Genomic DNA, 27,640 nt, shown 5'->3' with positions numbered 1-27,640 from the left:
CGGCGATCCCTACGTGGTGACCAAAACATTGGGTCATTTACCATTGAGTTCTATGGGATTTGACGCGTTCGGATGTAAATATTTTGTAATTACGTCGTAAATATACATATAGATGTATATATTTTCTTTTCTACAACACTTCAGAGTCCTAAGTATGTGAAAACAACATATTTTTAAACAACATTTCATTCTGAACAGAATTAAATGCTATACTTTTCACAGGACAGTTTTCTCAGAATGGTTTAATTTGAATGAAATATTTTCCCAAGTTTTCGTTAAGTACATTAGAAAAAAAAATTAAGGTAATTCGATTTTACTCGGTTAAGGTACAAAAATTAAGATCAAAGTTTATTGTATTATTAATATTAAAATTATGCATTATTTCTTTTCTATTTATAGAGCTTCTTCCTAAAATACTTTCTTAAATATGACATGATTTTTTGGCTTCTGAGGCATCTTTTAAATCGAAAAATGTAAGTCAATTTATAATTAATGCTCTATTCGGTTCATTTTAAATTAGAGAATTATTAGGAATTAGCGAAATACTTTAAATAAGTATTTCGCTAATTCCTAATAATTAAATAGGTATTAAATAGTACTTGACTTTCTCTGAACATTTCTGAAAGGGAATAAAGTTTTTTTTTTTTAAGTATTATTTAAAACTTGTAACTGAGTTATTATAAAATGTAAGGGGAATAATTCTTTTAATTATACTTATCAGATTTTTTTTACCTTTAATTTCAACAATACATATTTCAAAACTCTTTATTACGTTCTTAAGTGCGCATCTCATAGCATTTGCTTTACAATACCTTTTAACAGGTTGCTTTCCAATACGAACAATTCTTGCTTAAATAGTTTTATAACGTATTTGTCAACAGGATTTCAATTTATGTTTACAATTCAATATTAAGGTTATTATATATTTAGATAACATTTATAATCATAATAAATTAGATACATTTAATAATTAGATTTCTTCACAGTTGTTTATAAGTGAATAAATTCTTCATTTCAAATACATTTATAAATAATTTAATGAATATTTAAGTATTTTGTCAAAGGCAGATACATGCTTTTTGCAAGCACATGCATAAATACCCATACATATTTCCTGTTTTTCATTTCCGGCATGTGCAAATCTTTAATTTCTGTGCATTCACTATATTTTTCGTGTAAAGTAATTTACACTAATTTAGCATACACCCGAAAGTTTTACATAAAAAATATATATGAATATAATTTGAATGAAAATTATAAGCATTATTTTTAATACCCACTCAAAGGTCAGTTTTTCTTCAAAATTCCTCCACGATGGCATCTCTCTCTTTAGGCATATAGCCCTTGCATGCGTTACTCTATTTAATAAAAACTTAATCTGACCTATGTGCCTAATTACAAATATTTTAACATACATAATTTTATATTTATAAAACGTGTAAGCCCAAAGTGATTATTTTTCAGATATATAAAATTAAAACGATGGGTTTAAAATGAGCAGCAGTAAAGCCTCTCCTCTAAAAAATTTTAAAAGGTACATGTTACAATAATATATGGATGTGAAAAAAATTTGTTTTATTTAAAACATTTTGGCATTTGGAAAATAAAATAAAAGTAGCGAATACTCTATCAAGGGTATCGAAAGACGTATACAATTTTAAATGTACCGTAAGGTATTTTTCATTCTTTAAGCATAACATTTTTCTTAAAATCTATATTTTTGTAGTGCAACAGCTTATAATTTTATAAAACAAATTCATAATCAAAATCGCTGTTGTTAGTTATCGAAAAATAACCAAGATGTGATTTTTGCTTAAATGTCACTAAACTATACAAATTGCTATCATCCATCACACTATGAATGTTTCTTTCATGCGAAAGTGTCCCTTTTTCGATTTCTATGGAACTGTCGTGTGTCGAAATACTATCAGAATCTTGTCAAGCGAGCTTCTGAATGTAAACAAAGAACACCCCATCTGGTGACCAAGCTTCAAAGCAGTGCTTCACTTTTAGCGCGGGTTGGCCCCTCCTCCCTTTCCTACCTCCATGGGTATCACCACCCAGCTTCATGCAGCCCTACAATGCGACAACGTTCGAAGTTGTTTAGTTGTCTCTAAGGTCTTCGATATGTCGTAATGGCACCTTTAGTTGCTTCTTTACGGAATTATAATGGCTGAAGTGTCTAGTGTACAAATATAGAAAAATAACACTTCTCTGACTCCAATGGAACCAATATTTTATTCCTTACGATGTTATAGATTCTTATTCATAAGATTTATTTACATTTTACATGCACGTAGCATCGCGTGACAAAAACTCGAAGTTTGTTTACTTCGTTCTTCGCGGAGACTAGAAGGTGTTGCCATTCCGCTTTAACTAAATTTCATTAGAAACTTAACGGAACTGAAGCGACACTACACACCCCCTTCCTAGTGACAGCGATTATGGAAGATAATCTTTAAAGTGACTGGGGAACTTCACATGTCTGCCGGTTCTAGTAGTCTTGGTTTTATGATGAGTTTCTGAATTTTCTTCAGTGTTCTTGAGTGCAGGTGTTTCCCCAAGTTCCGTTTTCTTGGAGTGGAAGTTTTGAAAAGGAATATCAGAATCTTGCACTAGGAAACATGGCTTTAGTCTGTCTATTGAAACTCTTTTAACTTTTCGTTGGATTTCAATATTGAAGTACTTATCCTTTCTTGCTCTTACAGGATACGGTCCAAGATAGACAGGCTGTAGCGACGAATTATTAATGTTGTTGTATAGGAATACGTGAGAACAGTTGGAAAGATGTTTAGAAACAAAGACTGTTCTATTTCCATGGGTGGTGGTAGAACTTGGCTTCATAGCTCTTATTATTTTCTGAAGGTTTTGAGAAAATTCAGACTGTTTCATATGAGGTACTGTTGAAAAGAATTCACCAGGTAATGCTAAAGGGGTTCCGTATACAAGTTCTGTGGATGAGCAACCTAAGTCTTCCTTGATGGCAGATCTTATGCCTAAAAGAACGAAAGGCAATGCTTCCAGCCATGATTTTGATTCGAGTAGATGACATTTGAGACTTGCTTTTAAAGTTCGGTGTTGTCTTTCGATCAGGCCATTTGCCTGTGGATGGTACGCAGTTGTAGTGTTTGTATGAAAACCAAGATATTTTCCTAAATCTTTAAAAAGTTGGCTATCAAATTGCCGACCTTGGTCAGATGTTATGCGATTCGGAATTCCAAAGCGTGAAAACCAAGTATAAATCAAAGCTTTAACAATAGATTCTGCTGATTGATCTTCTAACGGTACCGCTTCGATCCATCGTGTATAACGATCGATGATGGTTAGAAGGTATTTGAATCCTTTGCAAGGAGGTAGCGGACCCACCAGATCTATGTTTAAATGCTGGAATCTGTGTGGAGGTACTTTGAATTCTCCCAAAGATGAATGTGTATGTCTGTGAACTTTAGATCTTTGGCAAGATAAACATGCTCTAGTCCATAGTTGGCAGTCTTTATTCATATTGCGCCATTTGAAACGTCGTGTTATCAATTTTATCGTGGATCTTATTCCAGGATGAGATAAATTATGGATTGAAGAAAATATTTTCTGCCGAAACTTTGCAGGGATGTGTGGTCGATTATAATTTGTAGAAGTATCACAGTAAATTTTCTTGTCGCTGTCCGGTATAGGGATCTGTAGGATTTTTAAGTTTGGGTTGTTTTTTAGTGTCTCCAAGTCGTCATCTTCTTGACAGTCTACTATAGTTTGTAAGTCTATTGCGGATGGTACATAAATGGTGTCTATGCGAGAGAGAGCGTCAGCGACGGTATTTTCATGCCCTTGTATGAATCGGATATCGGTTGAGAACTGGCCAATATATGACAGTTGTCGAGCTTGTCGTGGCGAAGCTTTTTCCAAATTTTGTTGGAAGGCAAATGTTAGTGGTTTGTGATCCGTGTATATTGCAAAAGTTCGCCCTTCTAAGATGTATTTGAAATGTTTTACTGCTGTATAGATGGCTAAAAGTTCTCTGTCGTAGGCACTATATTTTTGTTGTGCTGATGTCAAATTTCGGGAAAAGAAACTTAAGGGTTGTTTTGCATTATTCACAATCTGATGTAAAACGGCTCCAATGGCAGTATCGGAAGCATCAGTTGTTAGCGATATTTCAGCCTTTTCGGATGGGTGAGTTAAGTTTGTGGCATGAATAAGTGCATCTTTTAAGATCTGGAAGGCGTTTCTTGTTTCTGCCGTCCAAGTTACTTCTTTTCTGCAGTTCTTTTTAATACCACTGAGCACTGTTGTTAAAGGTTGTTGCAGTTTTGCACAATTTGGTATGAATCTGTGATAAAAATTCACCATACCTAAAAATCGTCTTAAACTAGTAAATGACTTTGGTTCTGGGAAATTTTTGATGGCATCAACTTTCGATGAAAGAGGTTTAAGTCCTTCAGCTGACACTTCGTATCCCAGGAATGCAAGTTTTGTTTGACCAAATTTACACTTTGCCGCATTAATACACAGGCCAAATTCGTTTAGTCTCTCGAGGACTGCTCGTATATGTTTTCGATGAGTTTCTTCATCTGGAGAGGCTATTAGAATGTCATCCAAATAGCAAAACACGAATTCTAGTCCATTCAACACATTGTTCATGAAACGTTGGAACGTTTGGGCCGCATTTCGTAGGCCGAACGTCATGAATGGGAACTCGAAAAAGCCAAAGGGAGTGAGAATGGCCGTTTTCGGTATATCTTCTTCGCGAAATGGAATTTGTTGGTACGCTCTAATGAGGTCTATGGATGAGAAAACTTTTTTTCCAGCTAAAATGGAACTGCAATCTTTTAAAAATGGGAGAGGGTATCTATCAGGAATCGTGACGTTGTTTAACGCTCGATAGTCTCCACAAGGTCTCCAATCACCTGATTTCTTCATAGCGAGATGTAGTGGGCTCGACCAGTTACTTTTGGATGGCCTGCATAAACCCATTTGGAGCATAAATTCAAACTTCTTTTTAGCCGCTTTAAGTTTCTCAGCTGATAGTCTCCTGGCTTTAGCGAAAACTGGTGGACCTCTGGTTTCGATATAATGTTCGATGTTATGATTTTTAACTTTATTATTAACTACATTCAGTTTCAACAAATCCGGAAAATCGTTAATGATACGTTTATATGGATCATTTACGGCATTTAAAATCGGAATATTATTATTGTTATTTTGAAAACAAGGAGTTCCATTGGTTGTTGAGAATGTAGTACCATCAATCAACTTGCGATTTTTAGAATCTACCAAAAGGTTAAAATTTGCAAGAAAATCCATCCCTATTATCGGTTTGTTTACCTCAGCAATTACAAAAGGCCATGTGAATGATCGTCTGAGTCCAAGATCAAGCTTGAGTAATTTTTGGCCATATGTTTTAATTTTCGTACCATTTGCAGCAAAGAGTTCTAATTTTGAGATTTTTTTTACTTGCAGGCAAGGGAGGAATGACAGAAATTTCTGCCCCGGTATCTATTAAAAATTGGGTAGCCGATTCTTTGTCGCTGATGAAAAGACGACTCAGCTGCACCCCTTGTCCGTCAATGAGAGACGGGGAGCTGGTTTTCCGGACTATTTGTCTGTGATGTTGATGTGATGATGAGTAGTTGCAGGGTTGTTTACACTTAAATGACTTATCACCGAATTTTTTATGATAGTAACAAATATCACTAGATCTGTTACCACTGTAACTCTTATCTCGTGATTTGGATCGGTTACGACAATAGGGACGACTGTGGCGTTGCTTGTTTAAAGCAGAAACTTGTAAGCTAAGTTCACTAACCTGTTTTTGTAAACTTTCAATCACTTCCGTTTTTACCGTTATGGATGATGCAGCAGCTATTTGGGGAGTAACAGGGTTTAATTCCCAAATCTTATCGGCCATTGTAGCCACTTTTGACAAATCTTCACTACTAACAGATATAATGCTACACATATTAACGGGTAAACGTTGTAGCCACAACGTTTTTAGGAAAGTATCTGTTTCTTTATCGCCAGCCAAATTACGCATCTCACATAGCAATTGAGATGGCTTTTTGTCACCCAGTTCTAACTCACTCAGTAATTTTTGGGTTTTTTGAGTCTCTGACTCAGCATATAATGAAATTAGTCTATTTTTAATTGCCTCATATTTATTATCTTGTGGACTTAGCAAAATATCAGATACCTGTGACAAAATATCGGGTTCAATGAAACTTATAATCATATTTTGTTTGATCTGCACTAATTTTTGCATTTCTAAATTGTGCTTCTAGTTGAATAAACCATATTTTAGGATCTGGCTTCCAAAAAGGAGGAACTTTAACGCTTACCTTGGCGACAGATGGAGTTGTTCCTTTAATTTCGGTTTCGTCTTCGTCAGCCATTGTAGAATTCGATCACGCCGGGATACACCAGTGAAGTGTCTGGTGTGCAAATATAGAAAAATAACACTTCTCTGACTCCAATGGAACCAATATTTTATTCCTTACGATGTTATAGATTCTTATTCATAAGATTTATTTACATTTTACATGCACGTAGCATCGCGTGACAAAAACTCGAAGTTTGTTTACTTCGTTCTTCGCGGAGACTAGAAGGTGTTGCCGTTCCGCTTTAACTAAATTTCATTAGAAACTTAACGGAACTGAAGCGACACTACAATGGCAACAACAAGAAAAGATAAATTTATCGCAATTCCTGTTCCTTTGCCTTGAAACTTTGATCATTTGCATGTTCTATCAATATGTTTTTTCATACCAAATTTCGTCACGATCACAAAAGTCCTTCTTGGTGCTTCGATTTTTTGCAAAAGAGTGTATATTAACGAGTAGCATAAGAGAACAGAAAATTTCGCAGATGGATTTCAAATAATTTCATTTATCATCTTTTCTAGGTATTATTTCCGCGACTCATCCAAGCACTTCACTAGCACATCTGTAAATAAGTTCGGATAACTTACTCTCGGATAAATTAAGGCTTTATTCCAAAATAAAAAAACGGCTAAGAATGGGGAAAACGTAAACCATACGAATTCAAAAATGTTAATTACATTGATTAATTATTTGACAGAAATATTTGGTAGTGCATCTCCTGCCCTATTTGTGACTGTTCATGGATTTGTTCGCTTTTACGAATTCGAAATAAGTAAGAACAATGCAACAGAGGAATAAAAAAAAATTTTTGTTAAAGAACATCCATTTGCAAAGCTTTGTGTCTTTCAGTAATTCTTCCTATCTTGATCTAGCCTTTCTTATTTGAACAATATTCATTAAATTGCCATTGTGTAATAACTGAGTACTCTTAAAAGTTGGGAATTATATAAATTAATTGACCTTTCAATAAAGTTTTAAAAAAATCAATACACTATTTTTGAAATGCCACCACTGACACTCCTTCAAGATTTGACATTTTCCAAGATATAATTTCAGAATTAAAAGAATTCCACCCATTACACTTTTTTAGGCTGTATTAGCAGTTGGAAATTGTAAAACTGTTTGATTCTCATATGTTACCTTTTTCCAGACAGCTTTATTATTTTAATAAACACAAAAAATTCAACACATTTTTGAAGACATTAAGTTTAATGTACAAAAGAGTATCAACGTGTTTAAACAAAAGCATAGTGCCGAAGCATAAGAAACAAAAATGCACCAGTAGGATATCTTACAAAGGACGAGCAATCCATAGCGACATCTATTGAAGACAAAGAAAAGAGAAAACCAATTCATAAAATAAGGCATGTGAAAATGTTGGACAGAGAAAACAATAATAATATCATTACTAAAACTAGGACGTTTCGCTAAAATATCTAAATTGGCAGAAAATTTCAGATTCACAAGTTGGAGTTCTTTCAACCGAAAGAAGAAGTTGTCAAGTTGAAACAGTGGGCAGTAAAATGCTAACGGTTTGATTTGGTTTATTTTTATTTTACTACGGCAATGTACGCTAGGGCTATCTGTCTAAGGGTAGGCATGCTTTTGAGAAGGGCTTTCTAAGAGAAACTGGCTCATATCTACGTTAACATGGGAAAACCACGCAAAACAACCATAGAGCCAGCTCGGTCGCCTAAAATCCAACCTACGTCGAAATACCAGTATTTAACAGCTTTACCATTCGGCCGCTGATAAGCTCGTGATAACCGAAGGTTATTTAATTTCTCCTTTTATAACCTAACGGTAAATGGCAACAGTCAGAAAAGTTTTTGAAAGAAAACGGTTTAAAAAAGAAATCATAATCATCTCAACCGTTAGTTACAGATTTCCACAGATTTTTGCATGGACATAACTTTTCCTCTTATCCATGAGCAAATTGCCTTATGTTAATTTTTATTACTTTTGACATGTAATTCTTCTATGTAGAGTTTTTATTTTAATTAAATTTACTTTGTAAAATGTAAAGTTTACAGGGCCCTGTGGTTATACTTTTAGAAATAAAACTGTTGAAGGAACGCCGGAAACATTGCATCTAATTTATTAGATACTGGAGATTCAAAAATTTTACTGAAAGAAGAAATCCCAAATTTTTAAATTCTCATTCTATATTTAGAGAATTCTTATTCATAAGTCTGCACTTGGAGTTCTAAATTTGATAACATATTAGTTGTATAAAAATAAAGATTATTAATCAACCAACGATGATTGAAGAAAAAATATGGGTTCAGTAAAACAGGCATTCCTGTTGCCGCTTCATCAGTTATGCAGCACCTGATAAAAGTTTCGAAGCGTTATATTTTCAGATAGAATAAAAGAATAGCAATTTAACATCACACAATAAAACAAATCAAAATCAATCTTTGAAAGGAAGCTTAAATCGATGACCAAAACATATTGAGATTATCCAATTACCTTAAAAAAAAAAAAAAAAAAAAACTTTTTGTAATTTCTAAATTTTAGAGGGAATAGAAAATACATAGAAAACTGTCAAATGCGCTCTTTTGGAGAAAGTTTAATTAAAAATAGCAATAATTGATTCTTTTGTTGTTATTAAGGGAAGATAAGAAAACATTTTTGTAATAAATGTTACACACTTTTTTTCCTGTACAATCTAATAAAACTTATTGAAAATTCCGAATTTCAATGACTAAGTTTCCTTTCCATAATTTCCTTTGAAGTATACTTAATTACAATACATTAGCGCTGAAGTGAAAGTTTTCTTATATTTCATTAACAACATCCTGCCTGTTGATAGCAATTGGTACTTGTGGACTGTATATTAATTCATAAAAGTCAAGTTGAGAAACTTAACAATATTTATTTTCTTTCAAGCACAATAATGCCGCTTAAACGGGCAAAGAGTAAAGAACAATTAACAATTGACTGCCGCTTTGTTCGGGCGGAGGAACGGAGACTCGGTGTGGACCGAGTGCATCCCTATCGCTTACTGATTAGTACTGGGCTCTCGCCACTGACATTACGTGGCGCTGCAAATGTTAAGCCAGTAAAAATAGACAGAAATATTCTAACCGAGACGGAACGTTCCGCCCGGCATTGAAATTTGATACAAAAATTTAAATTAATTAATTAGTGACAAATCACAATATTTCAAAACTGATAATCACATAAATAATTGTTAGATTACTATAGATCTAAAAACTGAATTATGGAGTTTAAGAACATTAAATATTAAAAATAGTAATTATACAAACAATATATAAGTTGACATAAAAAGTGTTACAATACACATACATTTCAAAATAAGCCATAGAATTGCTTTAAACATATAATCATAATTAAACTCTTGTAATGTATAAACTGATTCCACAAATATATATAAAGTCAGTAGAAACTTAAATATTACATTGGCAATAAACAGATCTTTGATATAGATCTAGTGCAGATTCCTGAAGCAGTTTTAACTTTAGCTACACGTACCTTACCATCTGTACCAGGGATTGTCTCTAAAATTCTACTAAGGCACAATGGCAAGGAAGTAAATTCTCATTCTTAAGTAAAACCATTGCACCTGTTTCTACATTGGATTTCTGAAACTGCCATTTATTGCGCTGTTGCAAGTGATTGAGGTAATCTGTTTGCCAACGCTTCCATATTATTTGAACAAATTTTGTTGTCCGCTGCCACCTTGATAACTTATTATCAGTAATTTCAATAAGTTCAGGTTCTGGTATAGACGTGATTGGACGGCCAACTAAAAAATGTCCTGGCGTTAAAACTTCAAACTCATTAATATCATTAGACTCCTTCAATCTGAGTAATGATGGTAAGAAATTCTTCCATAGTAACCTTAGTACCTCCCATAGTTCTAAGATGGTACTTAAAGGATTTAACTCTCGCTTCTCACAGTCCTACAAAATTAGGTGATCCAGAGGGAATTAATTTCCAGACTATAGATTCTGAGGTGAAATAGTTGGATAACGCCTCATCTGGTTTTCTAATCAATTTCTGTAAACGCTTTAACTCTGTATGAGCTCCCTTAAAATTTGTGGCATTATCTGTAATGATGGGAGAGATTTTCCCTCTTCTAGCACAAAATCGCTTAAGAGCTGCTATAATGGCCTCAGATGTCAAGTCTGTTACTATCTCCAAATGGATTGCCTTTGTAGCTAAACATATAAATACAACAACATAAATTTTAGGAAAAATTCTCTTGAGTTGACCCTTGGAAAAATGAAATGATCCGCAAAAGTCAACGCCACAATTAAGAAAGGGTGAAGTCGGAGTTATACGCTCAGTGGGAAGATTACCCATGACCTAATTTGCTGCAATTGGTTTGTTTTTAAAACAAATCACACAAGCATGAACTATCTTACGAGCCAAGCCCTTGCCGTGAATGGGCCAATATTTCAAACGCACCTGATGGAGTTACCGTATTTTTCATTCTTTAAGCATAACATTTTTGTTAAAATCTATATTTTTGTAGTTCAACAGCTTATAATTTTATAAAACAAATTCATAATCAAAATCGCTGTTAATTATCGAAAAATAACCAAGATGTGATTTTTGCGTAAACGTCACTAAACTATACAAATTGCTATTATCTATCACACTATGAATGTTTCTTTCATGCGAAAAGAAAGAAAATGAATGTTTCTTTCATACATTTTTTCGATTTGTATGGAACTGTCGTGTGTCGAAATACTATCAGAATCTTGTCAAGCGAGCTTCTGAATGTAAACAAAGAACACCCCATCTGGTGACCGAAGCTTCGAAGCAGTGCTTCACTTTTAGTGCCGGTTGGCCGCTCCTTCCTTTCTTACATCCATGATTATGAATAAGGGGGCCTATCTTTAGTTTTTTCCTGTTGATACAAAATACCTAGGTACTAAGGTACCAATTGGAAAACTTTGCACTTGGTTAAGTGAGTAAAGTTGAATTCATTTTCTCATCAAAATTTAACAAAATAAAAAGACATACAATTCAGTAAAATTCAAGTTTAATTTATAATGATTATTACGAATTAAGTACTTAAAGAATCTTAAGTAGGTAGGAAATTATATTTAAAAAAGTACTAATTCGCAAAGAGAAAATAAAACATTCAGTGTGATGGATGAACCTGGTGACTATCTACCAATCTAGCTACATCCGGTTCAATATTGGTGAGTTGCAGCCTTAAATCTCCACTTTGGTTGACTTTCAAACGGTTTCTTTGTTTCGTCAAAATGTTACCACACTGAAGCTTTTTTCAACTAGGTATGATGATGGAAAAGCAATAAGGTATTTTTCAGCAATGTTCCACAATGTAGGATACTGTGTTTCAATGTTGCGTTGCAACCAGAACTTCTGATAGCCTTGGTTGAACTTCTGCTTAAGCTCTTCGTCTGTGCTGATGGTAATCAACTCTTCTTGCATTATCACATTGGCTTCTTCTATGGCTGTGGTATTGTACGAATTTATTATCCATTGAGGAATTTGTAAATTTAAAAGATCCTCAAACCTCTCCGTAAAATCCTTGTGTAATGCGTCCAAGTGAGTGACATATAATAAAATGTCATCATCTTGAAGCATTTCTGGTAATTTTGACTAATGCGGAAACTGCGAATATTCTTTTCTGCCTAAATTTTGTTTATAAAGGATTAGTTTACCCACGAAGGCCGATATTATTGATTTTGTTTTAATCAAGTTAAAATTGTCACCCTGAGTTGCAAATTAACTTTGTTGTACATTCCAAAGATTGACTGCAGTCAAGTAATAAATATCTGTTTTACAATTGTTCAGATTTTCTTTCAAATGCGGATCTTTTTCTTGTAAAAACTCCAACACAGATTCAAAAATGGCCGAAAATCTTTCTAAGCAAGAGCCTCTTGATAGCCAGCGAACTTCAGTGTGCAGAAGTAATCGAGTAAAGACTTCGTCGTTTTCCTCACATAGCTGTGCAAATAACCGAGAGTTTAAAGAATTGCTTCGAATCTTGTTGATAGCATTTATTGCATATTGTAAAGACTTATGCAATCTAGGACTCAGCTTTTTTGCTACTAAATGCTGCCTGTGAATCACGCAGTGAATGACCAGTACATCAGGCAGTTGTCGCTTTAAGTGAGCTATAAAACCACGATGACGACCAACCATAGACGGTGCACCATCAGTCGCAACAGAAACAATGTTCTTCCATGGAATAGCTTTGTCAGTTAAAAAAAATGTTCCACGGCCTGAAAAATCGATTCTCCTCTGGTATCAGTCTCTAAATATGTAGCAAAAAGCAGTTCTTGGCACATATTTTCATCTTTGATAAATCGAACATATTCTAACAACAGAGCTTCATTGCCAGGTAATGTAGACTCGTCCAACTGGAGAGAGAATCTGTTGGTCTGTAAGAACTTGGATAAAATGTTTTCCACATCGCGTCTATGCGTCTCTGAACGGTGTTATTGCTCAAAGGTATTCTCTTTAAAATATCATGTGCGGGTTTGTGCAATATATTGTTAAGGACCTCCGCAATGGCTGGTAAGATAAGCTGCTCTCCAATTGTGTGGGGTTTCCCCGACTTCGCTATTAGTAAAGATATATTATAGGACGCTCGTAAACCATCATCGTCTTTAATAGATGATGACGCAAACATCGATCTTATGGATGGCCTTTTGTATAGTTTTTCTTCAAGTGCTTGAAAAAATGACAAGGGCTTACTTTTTTTGTCAGCATGTACTCTTGATAAGTGGTCATCCATTTTTGAAGGCTTCATGGCATCGTTACTGAATACTTTTTCACATATGAGACACATCAGCAAGTGTTGATTTGATGGAGATGCAATAAATCCGAACTTCAAGTAGTCCAAACTGTATTGTCTGCATTTTTTTTTTTCGTGTCCGCCATCATAAAACTCTCAGTAATCAGTCACTTTACTTCACTTAATTAGCTATGTAATAACTTTGTAATCTCTTGAAATAAATGAGTACTTATATGAGTTATTATCGTTCAAGCTCCAACGAATTTTAAAACGCAAATTAACTTTCAACCTAAGTGCAAGCTCGTTAAATAGTAAAATATCAGGAACATGTTTGGACTTGATCATGAATTCGTTCGTGTTAAATCGCGTAAGCGTCAAATAGAGAGCAAGTCAAAAAGCGCCTGAAAGACGTACCGCTCGAACTCATTATCTTGCACAAACTTGTCCACACAGACTTGCCGAGTTCTACATCTTGTACGAACTTGAGACTTTACATTTCTACAACAATGCTGTTTGCTACAAAAATATTAATTATTCTTAGTACACGTAACACAACATAAACAATACAGTACCTACCTATCTTGAAAGTTTTAAATAAGAACTTGTGTTAATTTAATAGGAGTCGATTTTTAGACCTCGTCGACCCCTAGGAAACCGATATCGACCACTTTGGGAATCCCGGTTTTAGAAAATTCATACATAATTTTTTATTTTTGACGATAATGAGCCTATTTTCAACATTCATTTGTTTGAATGCACTACATTTAAAGAAGTTATGGTTTCCTTTACACTGGATTCATTTTTTTTTGAGTTGGAATTAATTGAATTTATAACAAAACCTTTTTGTTTTGCACCGATACAAGTTCGATTTTCAAGAAAACTTAAAAATTCATCGAGTAATGCAACATCTTTAGATTTTAAGGTAAGCTCAAATTGCTTTCGAGTTTACTTGTCAATTTTCTGAAGGAGAATATTTATTAAAATTGCGTTAGATAGCCTATCCAGATTGTACTCTAGCGTTTAATTAATCTAGTACTCTATCCAGATTGTACTAGGCGCGTAGATTGCGTTTGGTATGATCTAATAATCGGCGAAGTTCCATGGATGATTCTTGCTGAATTTTCTCTTGGTTCAAAATATTTTGGATATGACTATCAACTACCGCTCGTTTATTTTCGTAACGTAATTCTAAGGCTTGAAACAGTGATTGGTATGTGTCTTCACAATTCTCGATATTTTTTGCCTCTCCTTTAAGAGCAGTCTTTAAATAATAAAGTTTTTGTGTTTCAGTTAACCTTTTATTTTCAGCAATTAAGGATATAAATTGGCATTTAAAATCATGAAATTCTTCATATTTTCCAGAGAACTGAGGTAACGGTACTTCAGGTAATTTAACATTCATATTTTCAACAGTACTATTAAGTAATGGTTATGCATTAACTTTTGATTTTAATTTTGAAAGGAGGTATTTGAGACTTACCTCCATTTTCTCCAGATCGTCATCTAGTTCTACAATAATTTCACAGGATTTTTCTATGGAGACCTCTGCTGGTAGATTGAAGTACCGCAGTTTTAATTCATCCAAGGATCGCTTTATTCCTGATAACGATTGCAGTTTCATTTCTAATAATGATTAACTTTCTTCATTTTCGACGAAGTCACGCAGAGAATGTTCCAGTTTTGTTACTTTCGCTTTTAGACAACCGCATTGCCTGTTCAGAGATATTATATCATCCATAGTTGGTGTTCTTTCTTCGGGTCGGTTAGGACTAAAATGTTGATAGCAAATGGTAGTTGTGGACTGTATATTAATTCATAAAAAGTTGAGAAACTTAACAACATTTATTTTCTTTCAAGCACAATAATGCCGCTTAAACGGGCAATGAGTGAGTAAGGAACAATTGACTGCCGCTTTGTTCGGGCAGAGGAACGGAGACTCGGTGTGGACCGAGTGCATTCTTATCGCTTATTGATTAGTACTGGGCTCTCGCCACTGACATTACGTGGCGCTGCAAACGTTAAGCCAGTGCAAATAGACAGAAATATTCTAACCGAGACGGAACACTGCCTATTTAAGAAATGTTTTCATGTAAGACGATTTTCAAAGATAATTCACTGGAAACTATCTTAAGGTTTCATATTAATTTATGTATAATTTCTGAGCTTTTATTTGATTAACTCACTTTACTTTTATTTGTAGGTCTATCACTTTCTTTTTCTTGGATTACTGTTCAGGAGTTCTTCAGGTTTCTACTTTGGAATGCCAGCTGACAATCGAAATGACAAACAAATCATTTATCAAACACCAGGAAATACTAACCGATTTGGGCGGCAAATGCCTCCTCATCACGAACCTGATGCTGTTATCATAAGCGTAGGAAGCAATCAACCCGGAATTCCAGGAGGATATCCTAGCTTTGACATTCCAAATGGTCCTGATGTGTACGGAAGACCTCAAGGCCCACCTGTATTTGGAATGCCTGGAGGCCCTAATGTATTTGGAGGACCCAGAGGACCAGGTATATTTGGTATCCCGGGTGGACGTGGTGGTCCTGGGGTATTTAGAATACCAAATGGGCAAAATGGACCTGGTGTGTTTGGTATACCAAATGGACAAGGTATACCTGGAGTTTTTGGCAGTCCTGGTGGGCATGGCCAACCTGGAAACCCAAACATGTTTGGCGCGCCTGGAGCACAGGGATTTGGATGGGGATTTGCTGGAGGAATACTGCCAATGCCTAATAGTGGAGAAACATTTCTGACACCAAGCGGAGTTCCTAGATCTTTCGATGGTTTCGTACCAGGAGGATTACTTCCTACTAGTGCTGGAGGAATGGTGCCAGGGGAATCAGCTTTCATACCTTTTCAGCCAGGAAATGCAGGAATTCCTGGTGGAATCATCCCTAGACCAGAAATCTATGGGGGACCTGGAGGTCGAGAAATACGTGATGATCCAATAGCAGATCCATTTCCCTTAATTGATAAATCATCAAGGTAAAAAGTGCTGGTGCTATTTAACAGGTAAGAAAGCACATTATTTTTCTCAAGGAAGAGCCATAAAGCTAATTCTACTTCATCATAAAAACATATTCTGATAATGTTATACATTTTTAAATATTAACTTTTAAATGCAATTGAATTTGCCATTAGTGGTTATTTACGGGTCAAAGGCTTTTGTTCAAGGAGTTCCTTCTAAATTGGAATTTGATTTTTGCAAATGAATTTGTTTCATAGATTTCAAAAGTACTCACCTAAGAATGCAACTACACAAATATTAAATTAAAAATAATTACATACAGTTAATTAAATAGGAGTGAATCTATTTGAAAAATGAATAACTAAAATGAAATACAAATAAAATGAAAATTAACTTGAATTTAATAAAGGAAATTTAATGAAAGCTACACATAATTATTGAAAAGAAATTTTCAAAAGAGTTTGTTTTTGTTTGCACGTTTTTATGTTAATTTTTTAAATGAATTCTTCTTTATTATAATCCCTCATGGTATTTCCTATGTCTCAAAAATGGTTATATTAAATGCTTCAATATATTTTAGCGCATTTGTGCTACTTAGCACGATACTTGGCTAATCAATCTCAATTTCTAAGATTTCTTCGTATTCTTGATTTTCCTTTAAGAAATGTCCAACATTCAAATTCATGAATCAAACTATCCAATAAACAGCTATTCACCTAAAAATAAATAAATTAATAAAAGCAAAAGAATACACATCCATAGCTATGGAACCTATTTTAAGAACAGGTTATCACATCACAACCACAGAACAAAAGACTGTCCAAAATTAATGGAAGATAGAATGCTCCTATCGTCAAGTGAGATGTCCAAATTTTCACAGAATTCCAGGACACAAGTTGAGAATTTATTCTATTGAATACTTTTGGGGATTCACCTTTGCTAACTACTCTGGTTTTGTAACAAATCCTAGACTTACTTCTTCCAATCAATATCTAAACACTCAGGTGCTTGACTGATTCTAATGTTTAATTCTCTCGAATCCCATACATGATTTTCTTTTCAGAATAAATGTGTCATTGAAGAAGACGTCTCTTTTATTTATTTTTTCTTTACACCTTTTTTTTTTTTAAATCTAAAAATGATCGATCTCTAAGAAAAAATTCCTGTCAGCACTTTTCCTTCTTCATTGCTAGGATTGAAATACAGTAGCTCACATCTCTTTTCGGACACTCGTATTTTTAATATATTTGGACAGATCTTGTACTAAATATTAAACTATAAAATTAATTTTTTTAATAATATTTTATTTTTTTTAAACCATGAATGTTGTAAAATAAATACCATCAAAATGTTTCTTGTAATAAAATAATTTGTTAAAAAAGTGTTAATCAGTAATGTCGAACTCTGAATTTTTGGTGAAATGTTTTGGTGTACAATATTTTTTGCCATAAGTTTTTGCTTTAAATGAAAATGCATCACAAAAATTATTGTCTGCGTTTAAAAATTATTACTTGTTTTCTAAAATATATTAACAATTCCATGTCTAATGTGAACGTGAAATGACGCTACAACTTAACGATCAATAATTTGAGAAGTCATCTTTTTAAAGATAGTTTAAAAGTATTTGAAATAACCAAAAAATCCTTTATGTAAAGCATTTAATTACCTTAGATGTTATAAAAGGATGAAATTACTAGAAATATTGAAAATGCAATAGAGTGTGGACCGCATTTCAAAGTCACATCAAAGAACCGCAGATTTATTCTATGAAAAATCAAACCAACCAAAAAATTAGTACTGTAAAACATTCAGCAGATTTAGAAGAAAACTTTGCAATCAAAACTTACCCTGCAACTTTAAGGAGCATCATTTAGACCACACGGATCCGATGGGTCATCAGCAAGTAGGAAATTCTTTATCAACAAGAAAAGTACGGAAATACGCTCGGCGTTCGCAAAATCCATAGTAAGGAAAGTTTTACTTTATTGGAAAAATATTACATCTGTAGAAATGCAAAAATTTAATATATTTGGCCCCAACAGAAGAATTAAGGTGGCGAAAGCCAGATTAAGAATTGAATAAAAAAATCTTATTGCCTTCCAGTGGGAGGCACTTGCCTATGCCGGCATCGACCACTCCTAAAGCCAGATGGAGACACCTAATAGGTGGGCCACCTTTGCCTCGTATGAAGGGACAGACAATTACACCCATGCCTTCTCCGGGAATCGAACCCGGGCCCCAGGCTCCCTTAACCACTACACCGTCTAAACGGCACTGCCTATTGTTAGCACGAGAGTAGAAGCGCAATACTCTGGAGATGTTTCACTGCCTCTGAAACAGGAAATTTAGTGTTTATAGAAAATAATATGGATTAAGATTTAATACGCATATAAAAATTAAAAGCAGATTCATAATGAAAGCGTCTACAAGAAAACTTGGAATGCAAAATACATTCAAGTTCTATCAGAATAGCGATCCCAAACATACAACCTTAAATGTTTCGCTTGTGGTTATTATGCAACTATCCTGAAGTTATCAAAACTTCTCCAGATTCTCTGGACTTAAATCCTATGGAATATATATGTAGTGAGTTGGAAAAAAGAATAAAGAAACACGATACTTCTGAAAGATAAATTTTTTCTCAAGAATGTATAAAAGTTTATGTTAATTTTTTTAAGAGTTAATCTTTAGTTAAAAGTTACTCTCTGAATTTTGGCTTACAACTTCCGGCCAGAACGTATTTTCAGAATCGCGTTTGAATGCAAATGAGGAGAAGTATTTAATTGTGAAGTTTTACTGACTTCGTGAGAGAGCCAGCGATTCTGACTAGCGCATGTTCGCCTTTTTGGCTATTCTCTCTCTTAAGTTATTATTACGCTCAGCCGTACTTAAGGCCCTTGATGGCTTTGCCGTTATTTAGCATTAAAGGGGCCAACTCTGTTAGAATCTTGATAGCTTCGGCTATATTTTTAGTTAAGATAAGTTAAGTTTTAGTTTCCCGAGTGGAGGCTTTATTGTAACTCCAGTAAAGGAGTCATCTGTTAAACTTTATTTGGAATAATAAAGGGTAATTTGACCCTTCTCACGTTTTGTTCTCTTTCTCATGAACTCAAGCGATTATTTGTTTATTAGTTCTTAAGGTTCCTCAACTTTAGCTATAGATTAAAACACTTAGGAATCTTACAAATGAAATAAAATATAAATTTGTTATTCATTTAATTATTTACCATATAAGGAATAAACTGTCATTCCGTAACTAAATATCTTGTGTGATATATTTCTTTTCTTTTCTTTCCAGGTTTGTAAAGATATTTTAAGTGCCACAGTTGACCACAAAGTGAGAAGAAAATGCAATGAACAAATTCATTTGTTACATTTTTAAATAAAATTTTGTACGAAAAAAATTATTTGTCACTTTAAACACAAGAATTGTAAATAGTAAGTACATAAACAATGAGCATCGTACATAAATCCAATTATTAACATTTTTCTTAATGTTACACTACCGTGTAATTCTTCAACTGCTGATAATCCAATATATTCATTAAAATTTTAAGTAAAATCTGTCACTTTCCGTATATAGTTCCCACTTTCAAATTAGGCTATTTCTCAGGAGACCGATTTAAAAAATTTTTTACAGTGTATTCTACTAATTTGACTTTACTTCAGTCAGCAAAAGACAACATAATCATTTGCCTTCTAGAGTGTATTTATCCTTATATATGACATACAATTTATTTTATTTATATTTAATACCACTTACTAAAATTCATCTTTAATTTTTTTTTCCATAATCAAACTCCATAATATCCCTAGCCAAACATGATGAATTAGCTAACATATTAAATATTAGTAATTAAACATTTTTATGTTTTTTTATGAAATACCTAAAAACATTATAAAAATCTAATTTACGTCACTCATTTTTTGAAGCAAATAATAGAAATGTATGTAAGAAATATGCAACTATGCCATTAAAAAAATAGGTAAACATTTTAAAAGGAATATTGATACAGAAAAAAACTACTCTTTCAATAAAAAGAAAGTTATAACTGTATATCATTTATAATAAATATTACTTACAGCATTAACAAGTAACAATTACATTGGATAAAGAAAGTGTTTAATAACTGAATACTCTGTGAACTATATAATATGAACATGGCTAAAATAAGCATATCCTGTTTAAAGCTTGGCTCGTTAATTAATAGCACTAGATTTCTGAAGTGCTTATTGAGGAGGAAAAAATAACATTTCAGATTAACAAAAGCAAAAATATTGATTCTTTTAAACGAGAACAGCATTACAAGGATTTGCTATACGATTGCATCATCCAAAATGAACGATTCACCTAATACTACAAGGACTTATTCGTATTATATTTTGGTTAATTAGAGGAACAAATGAGCTTCTCTTCTACATAAATTCCAATGCGAAGAAATTTTATGCCATGTGAAGGATGATTTTCTTCCTTGATTTTACTACCTAAGCGTTTAAGAGTAAAATCAAGGGAAGAAAACTTTAATTAAAGCTTTCAAAAGGGTCGAAATTTTTAAATATTGCAGTATTATTCCTCATCCATTCACTTTTACAATGACAAATGAATGCATTTAATACTACAGTCAAAAGTCTTTAATCCGGACCTCAAAGCTACAAACTTTCTGCGCATGCGTAAAGGCATTATGCGTTTACGTATGCGCATAATACGTTTACGCATGCGGGTTCAATGTATAACGGACGGTATTGCATATTATTGCAGCAAAAAAAAAAAAAAAAGTCTTATTCTGAAGGTACATTATAACTATAGTAACTCAGAACTTGTGGATCCAAACCCCAAACTTCTGAATTCTACAGCATATTTTAGGCTGTATATTCTTATCATATCCTACAAGCAATGCTAAATTACATTATACCAGAAAAATATCAATATATTTAATTTATGACAAGATCTTTACCAAAGACAACATGCTATTATAAGAAAATATGTTCATTAAAAGCATTAAATACTCGAAGAAAACTTAAAGTTGGCAAGTGTATATTTATTCAACTCTAAATACATTTTAAATTGAAAGGTAGCATAGGTTAAGATATTAATGGTAGCTGCTATTTCACAAAATATTTAAGAACCTTCCTAACATACTACACTCTGTACAAAATAAAATAAATTCAATACATTATACTATATGCATTTCTATGTACCGGGTGATAAAAAAGTCAGTATAAATTTGAAAACTTAATAAATCATGGAATAATGTAGATAGAGAGGTAAAAATTGACACACATACTTAAAATGAATACTTATTAGAAAAGCAATAATTAGAAAAGCACTAATCTGATCAGAAAAGCAATAGCATAACAAATTAAGACAAAGCAAAGATGATGTTCTTTACAGGAAATGCTCAATTTGTTCACCATCATTCCTCAACAATAGCTGTAGTCGAGGGATAATGTTGTGAACAGCACTCTAAAGCATGTCCGGAGTGATGGTGAGGCATTGGCATCGGATGTTGTCTTTCAGCATCCCTAGAGATGTCGGTCGATCATGATACACTTGCGACTTCAGGTAACCCCAAAGCCAATAATCGCATGGACTGAGGTCTGGGGACCTGGGAGGCCAAGTATGACGAAAGTGGCGGCTGAGCACATGATCATCACCAAACGACGCACGCAAGAGATCTTTCACGTGTCAAGCAATATGGGGTGGAGCACCATCCTGCATAAAAATCGTAAGTTTCAGCAGGTGTTTATCAGCCAGGCTGGGGACGATGCGATTCTGTAACGTATCGGCGTACCTCTCACCCATCACGGTAGCAGTTACAAAACCAGAATCACGCATTTCCTCGAAGAAAAAAGGCCCGATAACAGTAAACTCTTTTTTTTTTTTTTTTTTGTTCTAATTAAAACCATGTCATTCTAAGTAACCCCATGTCATTCTAAGTATGTGTGTCAATTTTTACCTCTCTATCTACATTATTCCGTGTTTTATTAAGTTTTCAAATTTATACTGACTTTTTGATCATCCGGTACATATGCATTGCATTTCCACTCAATATACTGTACATAATATATTTATTTAAAACACATTTTTAAATTAACAAATATAAAGATTAGGGTAGTTAAGTCAAAATACAAAGTATTTTTGTTGCACTATCAGAAGAATTTCTAGTTTTCAATGCTTATGACATAACAAATTATGTGTTGACATTTCAAAATATTTTTGAACACAAACAAGTATAAATAATAATTCCTGTATTTACACAAAGCTAGTACAAGCAAGTCCTTTGTGCGCTAAAATTATTTTTAGGGAGTTAAAATTATTCACCGAGCATTTAATCATTCCACAATTTTAGTTCACTTAGATGAGCAAAACTCGAGAATGCAAAGGAGCGTTAGCTCATAATTACTTGCTTGCACTGGCCCCTATTTACAAAATTTATCATGCTCTAAATTTAAAATAAATGTTAGATTAAAAAGATAACAGCGAACATTAATGGTTTAAAAAAAAAAAAAAAAAAAAAAAAAACTTACACACTCACACAGTGCACTAAAGGAATGCTGAAATACACTATATACAATAGATAACAGATGAGATTGCATGAAAATGTTACGTTTTGACTTTTACAATATGAATTGTATTTTAAAATACCAGATTTGAATAAAACTTATATTTATTACATACGATAATGCAGAAAATTTTATGAAAATGTCACTGGAAAATCATTTTAAGGCAGGAGTGTTTTTTTTCTATTCCCTGAAAACAACTGAATAAAAAAGATCTCAGGAAGGGGTGGGGTAGATATACCTAGTGTTATGTTTCTCAAAATTCTAGATTATCCAAATTACTTACTTAACTGTAAATTTTATATGGTACTCTGCATATAATATTTTTAGAATCCAACTTAATTTAGTACACACAGTTTTTAAATTATGCTTTTTTTTTTCTTTTATAACTACATTATATTAAAAGTACTAGCTTCCCATATATTATGACAAAATCTAAATAAAAACTCATGCATAGCTGTTAATATGGTGAAGGAATCTAAATGATAATAAGAATAAACTTCTCATGAAGTTCAAAATCTTATATAATTATGTTTAACCAACAAAGATCCAAAACAAAGATTTCAAAAGAATATACAGTTTGACGTGTAACATAAAGTAGAAAGGCAAAGTATAAAATCCTATTAAAGAATGACAATATAAACATAATATAAAAGTAATTTAAAATATTTGAAAGTATAAAGAAATAATTTGCTACAGCTCAAAATAACCCAGAATTTTCAGTTATTCTTAAGCCCTTTCTTTTTAATAAATAAAATTTCAGTCCCTCACAGCAGTTTAGTTCAGCTTACATGCAAAAACAACAACAATAATAATAAAAAGAATTCATATTTAACAAAAGGAATTTCATAGACATCTACATTAATACTTATTAAAAAACAAAGTGTAAGGTATGATAAGTGTTTAAACAACTTGGCAACTATGATGAAAAATAGAGAAATGTATGTAGAATCTGAAAATAAATTTGGATTTAAAAATTTTTTCTTTTGTTTGGTTTTTATTTTCAAACAGCCCTTACTTAAAAAACATCCCTCGTATATACATAATTTAATACAATGATGTATTTCTTGCAGAGATTTGTGTGCTAATCCGAAAGTAATTTTTTTAAAGTAATTTTGAATTCTTTCTCATATTTAAACATTTCATACAATAACTTTAAGATAAAATAGCTATTATTTTTACAGCTGAAATAGCAAATGAAGCAAAAATAAATCTATGCAAACACAAACATTTACTTACACAGATACAAAAGGCCAATCAGAGACAAAGTAAAAAAAAAAACTCTCACATCAATATCAAAAATTGTATTTTAAATAATTACATTAACGATCTAATATGAATAATTTGTATTTCACACTCAATATGTAGTCGAGAGACTTCGTTCAATCATACTGACTACAACAGCTTGTCAAGAATAAAAAAGAAGCAGTTTAAAAATATAATGGATTGGATTTCATAAATTATATGAAATCAAGACATTTCATAAATAATATAAAATAAAAGTAAATATTTAATTTTTTTTTAAAATCAACAACTACTTTAAAGAGGAATTCCCCTTTACTATCAAATTTTTGAGAATTTACATGCAGTATTTGTTTACTGCAAAAGAGTTTTGAGGGAAGAAGGAAAAAACACAAATTTCTCTTCATATAGATCTGGAAGGGATATACTTTGAATACCAGATTGATGAGAATTTTTTCATACAAACACAATGAAGATAAATAGTATGGATGCACTAAAAGCAAAATGTCCTCCATGATATGATAACAGGCTTCACAACTGAAGACGATTTGATAAGAAGGCACATTTAATGAAACATAACACATAATGCCTCACAAAAGCGATGTTGCAGGTGTTTGAGGTTGCACTGGTAAATGAGGAGGATCACCTTCAATCCACTGATAAAGAAATGAAATAAATTAAGTAAAAAACATAAATTATGCTATATACAAACACACATTATAAAATTTTATAGAAATACAAATAAAAGTTACTATTATTTACATGATAAATTTTGAATAAAAGACCTATAACTGCAAATCAGCAACCAAATAAATGAACAAAGATATCAAAATTGATATAAGAAGAAGGAATATGCAATTTTTGTATTTATGAAATGGATGGAAATAAATGAAAAATTTACTAATATTGGCAATAAAATTCTATATTATGCTCAAGAACTGTTTTTAAAAGAAAAATAGTGAAACGCAAATATGTAAATACAATTCATGTATACCGACTGCCTATCTCCCCCCTAAAGGTGCGTTCAGACGTGGGCGTAAAGCACATAGAGGCATAGTCATAAGGGCATAAAGTACGGGAGACCCGTTCACACCTGCAAAAACGAGGTGCAAGCCATGGCCAATGAGAGAAGCTAAATTTGCGCGTGCGTGGAATGTCTACGACGCTGTTCTCCCGCTCGATTGATTTCCCGCGTTCGCTCTGCTTGTTTTTTTCGTTGTGTCATGGCTTTTCCAACTCGCCACAAAGTTTTACCGGCTCAACAGAATGATCTTTTATCTGCCCTTCTCATTAGCCAAGAGGCAACGGAAGAAGGTAAAAAAAGAAAAATAACAAAATGGTCTAGAGATATTTTTTTGAAAGACCAATACTTTGGCACATATCTTTCTGTACAAAGCAGTATGGAATATTTCTGCATTGTACTGTAGTACTCTCTATACTATAAACATGCACATGCATATTTATATACTACATAAAAACCTTCTTCAATTTTTATATATAATTTCTCTTAGGAGAAATACGATATTCTAAATATGCTTAATTTAAAAAAAAATCTTGAGGATAACTAACAGATAGCCTGTATATAATATTTTTCTATTTTGCAGGTGTGAAAGCAGTTAAGCTAAAAACAGTACTTACCATACATTATTATTATTATTATTATTATTATTTTCAATCAAAAGGAACATGTTTCTGTGACAGTGAAACATGTGTGCTTAGCACTCCTTATTCACTGTCCCTGTCGATCACTAAAGTAGTTTGCTGCACTACCAGTATCAATTATCACTAGTACTAGTATCCCACAACTGGTCACAATGACCAGCAAACACAACTAGTACAATACTAGGAAACGTTCACACAACAATGTATTTTATGCTCAATCATTAAATACATTTTGCTGTCTTGCCAGCTGTTTGTGTACATCTATTTTTAATAATTTGCATGTATAAGCCGCACCCCTGAATTTAATTTCAAGATATGCTGTCATTTCTATTTACGACCAAATCTCAAAAGTAATTTCCCATTGACAAATTTTAGGTACCCAAGTCTTCAAATACATCAAAATTATAAACATTCATACCTTATCCAGGAATTTCTACCAGAGAAATAGCATAAATTTAATGATCAAAACTCCGTTCAAATGATAGTAATAAAGAGTGGTTAATAATAACAAATACTATTCATTAAATTATAGTCCATGTTATGAATTATGTGTGCTATTTAGTTTCATTAAAAGTAAATTCCTTTCATGGAGAACGTAATTAAAAAACAGAACAGACAAAACTGCACTTTAACTGTCTAGACTGTTGACTGCTGTTTTAAGGATATTTCACTACATCTTTCGTTCTTGGAATTCAGAAGAGCATTTTTCTCAAAAGATTAATCTTTTATTACTTATACAAAGCTTACACTATTGAATTGACTATTGTGACTATTCTTAAATAAGTGAAAATAATTTTTTTAAAGTAATATTTTTACTGTTAAAAAAACAGCAGATTCTTGATGTTGATTTGATGTTTTAGTAAAATTAATTCATGAAGTTTGTTTGGAAAGAAAATCAGCATTTGAAGCAAATACCAATACAATATTTCCAGCTTTTTTTAATAAATTTATTCTTAAATACAAAAATAATTAAACAGGAAAAAAATTACAGTAATAATTTAAAAAAAATTATAGACAGAAAGAAAGTAATAACAATAATTTACACAGAAAAAATAAAATTTTTGCAAGCATGCTTTTTTTTAAAGAATTTTCATAATAAAATGAAAAATATTGGAAGGGATCAATCATCTACAGGATCATACACAGCGTGCATAATCCTGAGCTTAACTTTCGCTTTACGAGTTTCATCCATATTTTTCAATATAAATTGAAAAACTCATTAAAAAATGCATTAAAAACTCATTAAAAAATGCATGTCATCATCGTAGATTTCTTGCGAGATCAACTCTTTATTTCGTTCGGATATGATTACAACTCATTATTTTGTTCGGATGCAATTACAACTCATTCGGATACGATGTGTTCCATATTAAAAAAAACGTCGCCTTCGATGTGACTGTGAAATCGTCTTAAGAAAGCCGCTTCGTTTTAGCTTCGCTCTGATTGGTCGACGCTTATCCCAAACTCGGCGTAAAGTTGAAACCTTGGAACCTTGTGCCACGAGCCCTAAACCAGATTCTGTGACTTAGCAGTGACTGGTTGCCTTGGCAACGGAGCTCGGCTTTAACCACTTATGTCCTTTACGCCCTCGTCTGAACGGGGCCTAACAAGCATTTACTTGCCCACCTGAAGCCATTTCTCTAAATCAGCCAAGTTCTGTCACAAACTGCTAAATAAGCATGTGTTTATTTTTGTTTTCAGTTATTAATTACACAGCTGAGTTTAGTGATTAGGCTTTATCAATATACATATACGTCATTTTAAAAAGGAAATAATTGAGAGAGTGGCACAAGTGAGCTTGTTCTTGTAACACAAGATAATTCTGTGTATATATTATAATGTTCATTTAGAAGGCCAGAAAAATTTTCACTCTAGTAAAATATATACTATTACTAATGATGTAACTTCTTTGTTCCTAGCATACCATGTTATGCTTCAGTTTCACTCTGTGGATTCACTGCATTAAATATGACATATAAGCAAAGTGTCACTGTTAGTCTTGTTGTACCATATTTGATACACTAAAACAGAATGCTATATTTGTAAAATTTAATGCATATAAATGATGTCAGAGTTTGTCGA

General features: G+C 32.8%; 2 protein-coding genes across 2 annotated transcripts in view; one reads left to right on the top strand and one right to left on the bottom strand.

The window, feature by feature from the left end:
* The window catches only part of LOC118190803 (uncharacterized), a 31,428-nt gene extending 7,781 nt beyond the window's left edge, over nt 1-23,647 (top strand). Inside the window, exons 2-3 of the mRNA XM_035361587.2 lie at nt 15,317-16,137; nt 19,392-23,647. Of these exons, the coding sequence (XP_035217478.1) occupies nt 15,317-16,114 (798 nt within the window). The 3' untranslated portion in view covers nt 16,115-16,137; nt 19,392-23,647. The remainder of the gene's footprint in view (nt 1-15,316; nt 16,138-19,391) is intronic.
* Mau2 (Mau2 sister chromatid cohesion factor) overlaps nt 21,112-27,640 on the bottom strand; it is a 142,105-nt gene continuing 135,576 nt past the window's right edge. Inside the window, exon 18 of the mRNA XM_035361589.2 lies at nt 21,112-24,552. Within this exon, the coding sequence (XP_035217480.1) occupies nt 24,487-24,552 (66 nt within the window). The 3' untranslated portion in view covers nt 21,112-24,486. The remainder of the gene's footprint in view (nt 24,553-27,640) is intronic.

Source organism: Stegodyphus dumicola, chromosome 2 (assembly GCF_044657685.1).
Source record: "Stegodyphus dumicola isolate Sdum_Otavi_A_Nest chromosome 2, ASM4465768v1".
NCBI classification, from domain to species: Eukaryota; Metazoa; Arthropoda; class Arachnida; order Araneae; family Eresidae; genus Stegodyphus; species Stegodyphus dumicola.
The sequence above is the reverse complement of the archived record's forward strand: the minus strand, read 5'-3'. Positions and strand labels throughout refer to the sequence as shown.